The sequence below is a fragment of the Telmatherina bonti genome, assembly GCF_933228915.1.
Source record: "Telmatherina bonti genome assembly, chromosome: 9".
NCBI lineage: Eukaryota > Metazoa > Chordata > Actinopteri > Atheriniformes > Telmatherinidae > Telmatherina > Telmatherina bonti.
The window spans coordinates 35,046,276-35,059,738 of record NC_136627.1 but is presented as its reverse complement, the minus strand read 5'-3'; the positions used below and the strand labels follow the sequence as shown (position 1 = coordinate 35,059,738).

Here is a 13,463-nt window from a genome sequence, read left to right as displayed (position 1 = left end):
CAGAGGATGCTGGACTACCTGAAGGATAAAAAGGATGTGGGATTTTTCCTCAGCGTTCAGGCTCTGATGCAGACCTGCAGGTCAGTCTCGTTTCTCCTGGTAAGTCAGTTGTTTTCGTGGAGGCAGCTGCGAGTGAAGCTTCTTGTTTTTCTCATGCAGCGTTTTGGACTTGAATGCATTTGAGAGGCAGAACAAGGCAGAAGGACTTGGGATGGTGTCTGAGGAGGGCACTAGTGAGTATGGTTTAATCCAAACACACACTTTCACACATTCCTCATGTCTCTTCTGGTGTATTTTGCATTGTGCCATAATGTGACATTTCCCATCTGCTGTGACATGTCCGTATGTGCATCGGTGTGTGTCTGAGTGTGCCTGTTTGTGGACGTCTGGTTGCACATATGTTGTCATGAAAAAACCATGAAGCATTTTGACTGTTTATGTATGAAACTGTATCATCCACTGACAGTCATGAGATTTCTGGACTCACTTGGTCTCTCTTTGTTTTTCTTTCACTTTACCCAATTCAACCTTTTTTGTCCCTCCTACTCGTCAATTTGCTGCTGTCATGGTTCTCAGATATGAAGCGAGAACATGGTAAATGATGTATCTTTCTTTTTTTTTCCCTCCTTCTCCCTTCTGTCCTCTCTCAGCTCTCTCTCCCTGTCTGGCTCCTAATCACCTGACTAGTCTTTTTCTTGCTGTGAACTTAATATGCATTTCATTTCACACTCAAGGACTAAATGAAATTAGGCTCTTCAGTCACCTTACTGTTGAATCACAATGCGAAGCTTGCAGTGACACACATGCTGATGAACTCATGTGCTTCTTTCCTTCTCAAGTGATTGCAAACCTTTACTGTCATCTTTGAGTGTTTTGTCGCAGATCTACTGTAACTCCAACAATCTCAGCGTCTCGGCTGATGGACAGGAGGGAAGAGCAGTCAGCCTTCATGTCCTGCTTACACCCATAGACCAACAACCCCCCCCCCCCCCCGAAATGAACTGCAGCAGCTATAGAAACTATTCAGGCGCCTGTATGTCTCATTTTGCATCTCTCAAATTCTCACCCTCAGGTTGACGCTCAAAGCTAACCTGTCTGAGGAAACTGCACATAAATCCTCTTTTTAAGCTCTGATCATTCCTAATTAAACCTGTTTCACCTCAACAGTGTTAGTTTTATGTGGAATCGTAACAAAACATCAAATCAGAAACTTGGAGCATTTTGAAAAATGTAAATAAAAAAATACAGTGATTCCAACTTTTGCTTTTATTTTATTGTTGGCAGTATGAACCAGGTTTAGTCTCTTACCACCCTGTTTCTGTTCCTAGCTTGTTTTCTGCTCAGTGAAGGAACAGTTTTAGATTTACTGTATTGTTGATTTACTGATGAAGGATGGTTATTAAAGACATCCGCTGAATTCTGGTAGATTTTCACACAGCGGTGATCCCTAACGACAGCTAATAAATAAATAAAGTATCTTTGACTTTGACTTTGACTAATTCAGCCTCTGTCCTGTACCTCTTCTCCAGACAGTAAAAGACAGTTGTATGTCGTTTTATCCCATACTCTGTTCCTTTCTATTCTCCTTTTTCTAGTTTCCTCTCATAATATTTTTTCCTTTTGCATATTAATCAGCCATGGTGTCCAAAACAGCCAGTATGTTTGATATCCAGTTGCTGGAATATGTAAGCAGAGATTTAAAGCAGAATGCAGCTGCAACGTGGCGGTCCGGGCTGGAAGTCATCGCTCTGAAGTCCAGTTTCAGGATGCTGCAGGACATCTCCAGACATCTCACAGCTCCAGAAACGTACAGAAAATAATCAAGGTGGCATCAAAACAAGCTGGAAGCACTGAGATTTAAGTTTGTAACAAAATCAATGACCTATAAAATTAATATATTGATTTAAAAAACATGTTTTTATTGATATTTAATTACTATACTAAAATTCCTGTCATTTTTTTATTCTCTTAAAATCCGTATCTCCTTCTGTGGGTTCACATACATGGCAGCTGCTGCCAATTTTACTACGGTGTCTCTGAATGGACAAACAGCTCTGTGTAAAGCTTTCAAACTGAAGCAGCAGCTCGGTTTTCTAGGTGCTAGAGCTGCGTCTGGGAGAAGTCATGCCTGAAAGGAGCACGATGGAACTTTGACAGATAACTACAGCTAATTCTGCATCCATCCTGCATCCTACCTGCACTCTGAGTGCTCTGCACACAGTAAAAGTCTGTCCTACGTTGACCTTGATCTCTTGTTCTGTGTCATGACAGGATGTTTTGTGTTTGTCGTCAGTTCTGCCTTCCTGTTTTGGTTTGTAGAGTTCCTTGTTTGGTTCTCTCATGTCTAGGTTCCTCTTCATTAGTTCACCTGGTTTGGTTTTTCTGATTTATTCCACCTGTGTGGAGTTCCTTCCTCGGTGTATTTAAACCCCTTGGTTTGTGTTCTCAGTTGCTGGATCATTCTGTTTAGTTGCCTGTGCTAGTTTCTCGCCCCTGTGTTTGCTAGCTTCCCCACGTCCGTGTTCTGACTTCAGTTTCTTTCTGGGTTAAAACCTCGTACTTCTGCATTCCTGACTTCCGTCTCCGTATTTTGGTCCTCCACTCCAACACTCATCATGACATTCTGTCTCTGCTTGTTTTTCTTGTGCTTCTTGCTCCAGTAATGTCTTCATGTGTTTCTCTGAATGAGTTGCTGTTGTCTTCCTTCAAGCGAAGAAAGCAAGGCGTTGTTGGGCAGCAAGTCTGCAGAAATGCACATAAAATGTCAGCGCGTCAACCAACGAGTCAGAAAGACAGTTTAAAGGTCAGAAAGCTACATCGGGCTACTTTGAAGGGACCATAGAAGAAGACAGTATACATGTAGATCATGCTGACACCACCGGATCCACTCACACATAGACATGTTTAGCAGTGATGCTTGATGTTTTAAGTAATACATAAAGTAGCTTTATGTCAGTAATACTTGCACATTATGTCTTTAATGTTAGAAAATTTAGGACATCACTGCTTTCTGCTGATTAAGAACAGAGATTTGAGTTTTATTCCTGAGAAGAAACAAGACAGCATGGGTTCATACTGCCTGCAATGAAGTAAAAACCAAATTAAATGGCTGACTGTTCTGTTTTATGCTGGGCTGTTATTTTTTTATTTCCCATTTTCTTCGCTCTCCCAAGTTTTTCTGCTTTGGTTTTTGTGTTTAATTGTGTTTTGTTTGACTCTTCAGGATTTTTTATGTCAGTAGGGCATGCAGTCGCTGTCAGCTGCTGGGGACGGCTGCAGCATTTTTATCTCCACCAATGAGGGACAAAGGCACCATCTTCTGCTTAACCCTTTAACCTTCACACTAACAAAAAGGCCAGAGAACAATGTCTCTCTGTGTTTCTGTTTGTTTTGGACAAGAATGAACAGAATAAAGGTTTTTTAGTAAATAGAGATGTTAAAAAGAAGTTGATAGTAATGTAACAACAGTAAAACGGTTTAAATGTAAAACAGTAATATTATAACAATCAATCAGGAATACTTTAGTCGTTCCCGAGGAGGAATTCAAGGTTTAAACACTGAGTTTGGGTTTTACAAACTCAACCCGACTGATAGAGAAGCTCAGGTTTAGTTACTGCAAACTTACCTCTACCAGACGGTAGAGCAGCACCTCAAAGGTTTTAATACTTCAGATTAAATCCTAGTCATGACATTAAAAGGTCTACACGGGTGTCAGACTCCAGTCCTGGAGGACCAGTATCCTGCAGGTTTTTGATGTTTCCCTGCTCCAACACACCTGACTGAAATTCATTAACAGGTTGACAAGAAGCTGCTGGATCCATTTGATTTGAATCATCTGTGTTGAAGGAGGGAAACACCAAAAACCTGCTGGATAGCAGGTCCAGGACTGGATTATAACCTGCTGGATAGCGGGTCCAGGACTGGATTAAAACCAGCTGGATAGCGGGTCCAGGACAGGCTAAAAACCTGCTGGATACCGGGTCCAGGACTGGATTATAACCTGCTGGATAGCGGGTCCAGGACTGGATTAAAACCAGCTGGATACCGGGTCCAGGACTGGATTAAAACCTGCTGGATAGCGGGTCCAGGACAGGCTAAAAACCTGCTGGATACCGGGTCCAGGACTGGATTATAACCTGCTGGATACCAGGTCCAGGACTGGATTAAAACCAGCTGGATACCGGGTCCAGGACTGGATTAAAACCTGCTGGATACCGGGTCCAGGACTGGATTATAACCTGCTGGATACCGGGTCCAGGACTGGATTAAAACCAGCTGGATACCGGGTCCAGGACTGGATTATAACCTGCTGGATACCGGGTCCAGGACTGGATTATAACCTGCTGGATACCGGGTCCAGGACTGGATTATAACCTGCTGGATAGCGGGTCCAGGACTGGATTAAAACCAGCTGGATACCGGGTCCAGGACTGGATTAAAACCTGCTGGATAGCGGGTCCAGGACAGGCTAAAAACCTGCTGGATACCGGGTCCAGGACTGGATTATAACCTGCTGGATACCAGGTCCAGGACTGGATTAAAACCAGCTGGATACCGGGTCCAGGACTGGATTAAAACCTGCTGGATACCGGGTCCAGGACTGGATTATAACCTGCTGGATACCGGGTCCAGGACTGGATTAAAACCAGCTGGATACCAGGTCCAGGACTGGATTATAACCTGCTGGATACCGGGTCCAGGACTGGATTATAACCTGCTGGATACCGGGTCCAGGACTGGATTAAAACCTGCTGGATACCGGGTCCAGGACTGGATTATAACCTGCTGGATAGCGGGTCCAGGACTGGATTAAAACCAGCTGGATACCGGGTCCAGGACTGGATTAAAACCTGCTGGATACCGGGTCCAGGACTGGATTAAAACCAGCTGGATACCAGGTCCAGGACTGGATTATAACCTGCTGGATACCGGGTCCAGGACTGGATTAAAACCTGCTGGATACCGGGTCCAGGACTGGATTAAAACCTGCTGGATAGCGGGTCCAGGACTGGATTAAACCCAGCTGGATACCGGATCCAGGACTGGATTAAAACCTGCTGGATAGCGGGTCCAGGACAGGATAAAAACCTGCTGGATAGCGGGTCCAGGACAGGATAAAAACCTGCTGGATACCGGGTCCAGGACTGGATTAAAACCTGCTGGATAGCGGGTCCAGGACTGGATTAAAACCTGCTGGATAGCGGGTCCAGGACTGGATTAAAACCTGCTGGATACCGGGTCCAGGACTGGATTAAAACCTGCTGGATAGCGAGTCCAGGACTGGATTATAACCTGCTGGATAGCGGGTCCAGGACTGGATTAAAACCAGCTGGATAGTGGGTCCAGGACTGGATTAAAACCTGCTGGATACCGGATCCATGACTGGATTAAAACCTGCTGGATAGCGGGTCCAGGACAGGATAAAAACCTGCTGGATACCGGGTCCAGGACTGGATTAAAACCTGCTGGATACCGGGTCCAGGACTGGATTAAAACCTGCTGGATAGTGGGTCCAGGACTGGATTAAAACCTGCTGGATACCGGGTCCAGGACTGGATTAAAACCTGCTGGATACCGGGTCCAGGACTGGATTAAAACCTGCTGGATAGCGGGTCCAGGACTGGATTAAAACCTGCTGGATACCGGGTCCAGGACTGGATTAAAACCTGCTGGATACCGGGTCCAGGACTGGATTAAAACCTGCTGGATACCGGGTCCAGGACTGGATTAAAACCTGCTGGATAGCGGGTCCAGGACTGGATTAAAACCTGCTGGATAGCGGGTCCAGGACTGGATTATAACCTGCTGGATAGCGGGTCCAGGACTGGATTAAAACCAGCTGGATACCGGGTCCAGGACTGGATTATAACCTGCTGGATAGCGGGTCCAGGACTGGATTAAAACCAGCTGGATACCGGATCCAGGACTGGATTAAAACCTGCTGGATAGCGGGTCCAGGACAGGATAAAAACCTGCTGGATACCGGGTCCAGGACTGGATTAAAACCTGCTGGATACCGGGTCCAGGACTGGATTAAAACCTGCTGGATACCGGGTCCAGGACTGGATTAAAACCTGCTGGATACCGGGTCCAGGACTGGATTAAAACCTGCTGGATACCGGGTCCAGGACTGGATTAAAACCAGCTGGATACCGGATCCAGGACTGGATTAAAACCTGCTGGATAGCGGGTCCAGGACAGGATAAAAACCTGCTGGATACCGGGTCCAGGACTGGATTAAAACCTGCTGGATAGCGGGTCCAGGACTGGATTAAAACCTGCTGGATACCGGGTCCAGGACTGGATTAAAACCTGCTGGATAGCGGGTCCAGGACTGGATTAAAACCTGCTGGATACCGGGTCCAGGACTGGATTAAAACCTGCTGGATACCGGGTCCAGGACTGGATTAAAACCTGCTGGATACCGGGTCCAGGACTGGATTAAAACCTGCTGGATAGCGGGTCCAGGACTGGATTAAAACCTGCTGGATACCGGGTCCAGGACTGGATTAAAACCTGCTGGATAGCGGGTCCAGGACTGGATTAAAACCTGCTGGATAGCGGGTCCAGGACTGGATTAAAACCTGCTGGATACCGGGTCCAGGACTGGATTAAAACCAGCTGGATACCGGGTCCAGGACTGAATTAAAACCTGCTGGATAGCGGGTCCAGGACTGGATTAAAACCTGCTGGATAGCGGGTCCAGGACTGGATTAAAACCTGCTGGATACCGGGTCCAGGACTGGATTAAAACCTGCTGGATACCGGGTCCAGGACTGGATTAAAACCTGCTGGATACCGGGTCCAGGACTGGATTAAAACCTGCTGGATACCGGGTCCAGGACTTGATTAAAACCTGCTGGATACCGGGTCCAGGACTGGATTAAAACCTGCTGGATAGCGGGTCCAGGACTGGATTAAAACCTGCTGGATACCGGGTCCAGGACTGGATTAAAACCTGCTGGATAGCGGGTCCAGGACTGGATTATAACCTGCTGGATAGCGGGTCCAGGACTGGATTATAACCTGCTGGATACCGGGTCCAGGACTGGATTAAAACCTGCTGGATAGTGGGTCCAGGACTGGATTAAAACCTGCTGGATAGCGGGTCCAGGACTGGATTAAAACCTGCTGGATACCGGGTCCAGGACTGGATTAAAACCTGCTGGATACCGGGTCCAGGACTGGATTAAAACCTGCTGGATACCGGGTCCAGGACTGGATTAAAACCTGCTGGATAGCGGGTCCAGGACTGGATTAAAACCTGCTGGATACCGGGTCCAGGACTGGATTAAAACCTGCTGGATAGCGGGTCCAGGACTGGATTAAAACCTGCTGGATAGCGGGTCCAGGACTGGATTAAAACCTGCTGGATAGCGGGTCCAGGACTGGATTAAAACCAGCTGGATACCGGGTCCAGGACTGAATTAAAACCTGCTGGATAGCGGGTCCAGGACTGGATTAAAACCTGCTGGATACCGGGTCCAGGACTGGATTAAAACCTGCTGGATACCGGGTCCAGGACTGGATTAAAACCTGCTGGATAGCGGGTCCAGGACTGGATTAAAACCTGCTGGATACCGGGTCCAGGACTTGATTAAAACCTGCTGGATAGCGGGTCCAGGACTGGATTAAAACCTGCTGGATAGCGGGTCCAGGACTGGATTAAAACCTGCTGGATAGCGGGTCCAGGACTGGATTAAAACCTGCTGGATAGCGGGTCCAGGACTGGATTATAACCTGCTGGATAGCGGGTCCAGGACTGGATTAAAACCTGCTGGATACCGGGTCCAGGACTGGATTAAAACCTGCTGGATACCGGGTCCAGGACTGGATTATAACCTGCTGGATAGCGGGTCCAGGACTGGATTAAAACCTGCTGGATACCGGGTCCAGGACTGGATTAAAACCTGCTGGATAGCGGGTCCAGGACTGGATTATAACCTGCTGGATAGCGGGTCCAGGACTGGATTAAAACCTGCTGGATACAGGGTCCAGGACTGAATTAAAACCAGCTGGATACCGGGTCCAGGACTGGATTTAACCTGCTGGATACCGAGTCCAGGACTGGATTAAAACCTGCTGGATAGCGGGTCCAGGACTGGATTAAAACCTGCTGGATAGCGAGTCCAGGACTGGATTAAAACCTGCTGGATAGCGAGTCCAGGACTGGATTAAAACCTGCTGGATACCGGGTCCAGGACTGGATTAAAACCTGCTGGATACCGAGTCCAGGACTGGATTAAAACCTGCTGGATAGCTGGTCCAGGACTGGATTAAAACCTGCTGGATAGCTGGTCCAGGACTGGATTAAAACCTGCTGGATAGTGGGTCCAGGACTGGATTAAAACCTGCTGGATAGTGGGTCCAGGACTGGATTAAAACCTGCTGGATAGTGGGTCCAGGACTGGATTAAAACCTGCTGGATAGTGGGTCCAGGACTGGATTAAAACCAGCTGGATAGTGGGTCCAGGACTGGATTAAAACCTGCTGGATAGCGGGTCCAGGACTGGATTAAAACCAGCTGGATAGCGGGTCCAGGACTGGATTAAAACCAGCTGGATAGTGGGTCCAGGACTGGATTAAAACCTGCTGGATAGCGAGTCCAGGACTGGATTAAAACCTGCTGGATAGTGGGTCCAGGACTGGATTAAAACCAGCTGGATAGCGAGTCCAGGACTGGATTAAAACCTGCTGGATAGTGGGTCCAGGACTGGATTAAAACCAGCTGGATAGTGGGTCCAGGACTGGATTAAAACCTGCTGGATACCGGGTCCAGGACTGGATAAAAACCTGCTGGATACCGGGTCCAGGACTGGATTAAAACCTGCTGGATACCGGATCCATGACTGGATTAAAACCTGCTGGATAGCGGGTCCAGGACAGGATAAAAACCTGCTGGATACCGGGTCCAGGACTGGATTAAAACCTGCTGGATACCGGGTCCAGGACTGGATTAAAACCTGCTGGATAGTGGGTCCAGGACTGGATTAAAACCTGCTGGATAGCGGGTCCAGGACTGGATTAAAACCTGCTGGATACCGGGTCCAGGACTGGATTATAACCTGCTGGATACCGGGTCCAGGACTGGATTATAACCTGCTGGATAGCGGGTCCAGGACTGGATTAAAACCTGCTGGATACCGGGTCCAGGACTGGATTAAAACCTGCTGGATACCGGGTCCAGGACTGGATTAAAACCTGCTGGATACCGGGTCCAGGACTGGATTAAAACCTGCTGGATACCGGGTCCAGGACTGGATTAAAACCTGCTGGATAGCGGGTCCAGGACTGGATTATAACCTGCTGGATAGCGGGTCCAGGACTGGATTAAAACCAGCTGGATACCGGGTCCAGGACTGGATTATAACCTGCTGGATACCGGATCCAGGACTGGATTAAAACCAGCTGGATACCGGATCCAGGACTGGATTAAAACCTGCTGGATAGCGGGTCCAGGACAGGATAAAAACCTGCTGGATACCGGGTCCAGGACTGGATTAAAACCTGCTGGATACCGGGTCCAGGACTGGATTAAAACCTGCTGGATACCGGGTCCAGGACTGGATTAAAACCTGCTGGATACCGGGTCCAGGACTGGATTAAAACCAGCTGGATACCGGATCCAGGACTGGATTAAAACCTGCTGGATAGCGGGTCCAGGACAGGATAAAAACCTGCTGGATACCGGGTCCAGGACTGGATTAAAACCTGCTGGATAGCGGGTCCAGGACTGGATTAAAACCTGCTGGATAGCGGGTCCAGGACTGGATTAAAACCTGCTGGATAGCGGGTCCAGGACTGGATTAAAACCTGCTGGATAGCGGGTCCAGGACTGGATTAAAACCTGCTGGATAGTGGGTCCAGGACAGGATAAAAACCTGCTGGATACCGGGTCCAGGACTGGATTAAAACCTGCTGGATACCGGGTCCAGGACTGGATTAAAACCTGCTGGATACCGGGTCCAGGACTGGATTAAAACCTGCTGGATACCGGGTCCAGGACTGGATTAAAACCAGCTGGATACCGGATCCAGGACTGGATTAAAACCTGCTGGATACCGGGTCCAGGACAGGATAAAAACCTGCTGGATAGCGGGTCCAGGACTGGATTAAAACCTGCTGGATAGCGGGTCCAGGACTGGATTAAAACCTGCTGGATAGCGGGTCCAGGACTGGATTAAAACCTGCTGGATAGCGGGTCCAGGACTGGATTAAAACCTGCTGGATAGCGGGTCCAGGACAGGATAAAAACCTGCTGGATACCGGGTCCAGGACTGGATTAAAACCTGCTGGATACCGGATCCATGACTGGATTAAAACCTGCTGGATAGCGGGTCCAGGACAGGATAAAAACCTGCTGGATACCGGGTCCAGGACTGGATTAAAACCTGCTGGATACCGGGTCCAGGACTGGATTAAAACCTGCTGGATAGTGGGTCCAGGACTGGATTAAAACCTGCTGGATACCGGGTCCAGGACTGGATTAAAACCTGCTGGATACCGGGTCCAGGACTGGATTAAAACCTGCTGGATACCGGGTCCAGGACTGGATTAAAACCTGCTGGATACCGGGTCCAGGACTGGATTAAAACCTGCTGGATAGCGGGTCCAGGACTGGATTAAAACCTGCTGGATACCGGGTCCAGGACTGGATTAAAACCTGCTGGATACCGGGTCCAGGACTGGATTAAAACCTGCTGGATAGCGGGTCCAGGACAGGATTATAACCTGCTGGATAGCGGGTCCAGGACTGGATTAAAACCAGCTGGATACCGGGTCCAGGACTGGATTAAAACCTGCTGGATAGCGGGTCCAGGACTGGATTAAAACCTGCTGGATACCGGGTCCAGGACTGGATTAAAACCTGTTGGATAGCGGGTCCAGGACTGGATTAAAACCTGCTGGATAGTGGGTCCAGGACAGGATAAAAACCTGCTGGATACCGGGTCCAGGACTGGATTAAAACCAGCTGGATAGCGAGTCCAGGACTGGATTAAAACCTGCTGGATACCGGGTCCAGGACTGGATTAAAACCTGCTGGATACCGGGTCCAGGACTGGATTAAAACCAGCTGGATACCGGATCCAGGACTGGATTAAAACCTGCTGGATAGCGGGTCCAGGACAGGATAAAAACCTGCTGGATACCGGGTCCAGGACTGGATTAAAACCTGCTGGATAGCGGGTCCAGGACTGGATTAAAACCTGCTGGATAGCGGGTCCAGGACTGGATTAAAACCTGCTGGATAGCGGGTCCAGGACTGGATTAAAACCTGCTGGATAGCGGGTCCAGGACAGGATAAAAACCTGCTGGATACCGGGTCCAGGACTGGATTAAAACCTGCTGGATACCGGATCCATGACTGGATTAAAACCTGCTGGATAGCGGGTCCAGGACAGGATAAAAACCTGCTGGATAGCGGGTCCAGGACTGGATTAAAACCTGCTGGATACCGGGTCCAGGACTGGATTAAAACCTGCTGGATAGTGGGTCCAGGACTGGATTAAAACCTGCTGGATAGCGGGTCCAGGACTGGATTAAAACCTGCTGGATACCGGGTCCAGGACTGGATTAAAACCTGCTGGATAGCGGGTCCAGGACTGGATTAAAACCTGCTGGATACCGGGTCCAGGACTGGATTAAAACCTGCTGGATAGCGGGTCCAGGACTGGATTAAAACCTGCTGGATACCGGGTCCAGGACTGGATTAAAACCTGCTGGATACCGGGTCCAGGACTGGATTAAAACCTGCTGGATAGCGGGTCCAGGACTGGATTAAAACCTGCTGGATAGCGGGTCCAGGACTGGATTAAAACCAGCTGGATACCGGGTCCAGGACTGGATTATAACCTGCTGGATAGCGGGTCCAGGACTGGATTAAAACCAGCTGGATACCGGATCCAGGACTGGATTAAAACCTGCTGGATAGCGGGTCCAGGACAGGATAAAAACCTGCTGGATACCGGGTCCAGGACTGGATTAAAACCTGCTGGATAGCGGGTCCAGGACTGGATTAAAACCTGCTGGATACCGGGTCCAGGACTGGATTATAACCTGCTGGATAGCGGGTCCAGGACTGGATTAAAACCAGCTGGATACCGGGTCCAGGACTGGATTATAACCTGCTGGATAGCGGGTCCAGGACTGGATTAAAACCAGCTGGATACCGGATCCAGGACTGGATTAAAACCTGCTGGATAGCGGGTCCAGGACAGGATAAAAACCTGCTGGATACCGGGTCCAGGACTGGATTAAAACCTGCTGGATACCGGGTCCAGGACTGGATTAAAACCTGCTGGATAGCGGGTCCAGGACAGGATAAAAACCTGCTGGATACCGGGTCCAGGACTGGATTAAAACCTGCTGGATAGCGGGTCCAGGACTGGATTAAAACCTGCTGGATAGCGGGTCCAGGACTGGATTAAAACCTGCTGGATAGCGGGTCCAGGACTGGATTAAAACCTGCTGGATAGCGGGTCCAGGACAGGATAAAAACCTGCTGGATACCGGGTCCAGGACTGGATTAAAACCTGCTGGATACCGGATCCATGACTGGATTAAAACCTGCTGGATAGCGGGTCCAGGACTGGATTATAACCTGCTGGATAGCGGGTCCAGGACTGGATTAAAACCAGCTGGATACCGGGTCCAGGACTGGATTAAAACCTGCTGGATAGCGGGTCCAGGACTGGATTATAACCTGCTGGATAGCGGGTCCAGGACTGGATTAAAACCAGCTGGATACCGGGTCCAGGACTGGATTAAAACCTGCTGGATAGCGGGTCCAGGACTGGATTAAAACCTGCTGGATAGCGGGTCCAGGACTGGATTAAAACCTGCTGGATAGCGGGTCCAGGACTGGATTAAAACCTGCTGGATAGTGGGTCCAGGACAGGATAAAAACCTGCTGGATACCGGGTCCAGGACTGGATTAAAACCTGCTGGATAGCGGGTCCAGGACTGGATTAAAACCTGCTGGATACCGGGTCCAGGACTGGATTAAAACCAGCTGGATACCGGGTCCAGGACTGGATTAAAACCAGCTGGATACCGGATCCAGGACTGGATTAAAACCTGCTGGATAGCGGGTCCAGGACAGGATAAAAACCTGCTGGATACCGGGTCCAGGACTGGATTAAAACCTGCTGGATAGCGGGTCCAGGACTGGATTAAAACCTGCTGGATAGCGGGTCCAGGACTGGATTAAAACCTGCTGGATAGCGGGTCCAGGACTGGATTAAAACCTGCTGGATAGCGGGTCCAGGACAGGATAAAAACCTGCTGGATACCGGGTCCAGGACTGGATTAAAACCTGCTGGATACCGGATCCATGACTGGATTAAAACCTGCTGGATAGCGGGTCCAGGACAGGATAAAAACCTGCTGGATACCGGGTCCAGGACTGGATTAAAACCTGCTGGATACCGGGTCCAGGACTGGATTAAAACCTGCTGGATAGC

At 49.1% G+C, this 13,463-nt stretch overlaps 1 protein-coding gene across 8 annotated transcripts in view; it reads left to right on the top strand.

Annotated features, from left to right (window-relative positions):
• The window catches only part of ryr1b (ryanodine receptor 1b (skeletal)), a 114,662-nt gene that overhangs the window by 67,702 nt on the left and 33,497 nt on the right, over positions 1-13,463 (top strand). For 4 of the 8 annotated variants that reach the window (XM_079246623.1, XM_079246621.1, XM_079246624.1 and 1 more), the window contains 3 exons: positions 4-80; positions 160-233; positions 577-594. In XM_079246623.1, coding sequence (XP_079102749.1) covers positions 4-80; positions 160-233; positions 577-594 — 169 coding nt within the window. The remainder of the gene's footprint in view (positions 1-3; positions 81-159; positions 234-576; positions 595-13,463) is intronic. The other 4 variants (XM_079246622.1, XM_079246619.1, XM_079246626.1 and 1 more) reach the window with 1 other exon arrangement.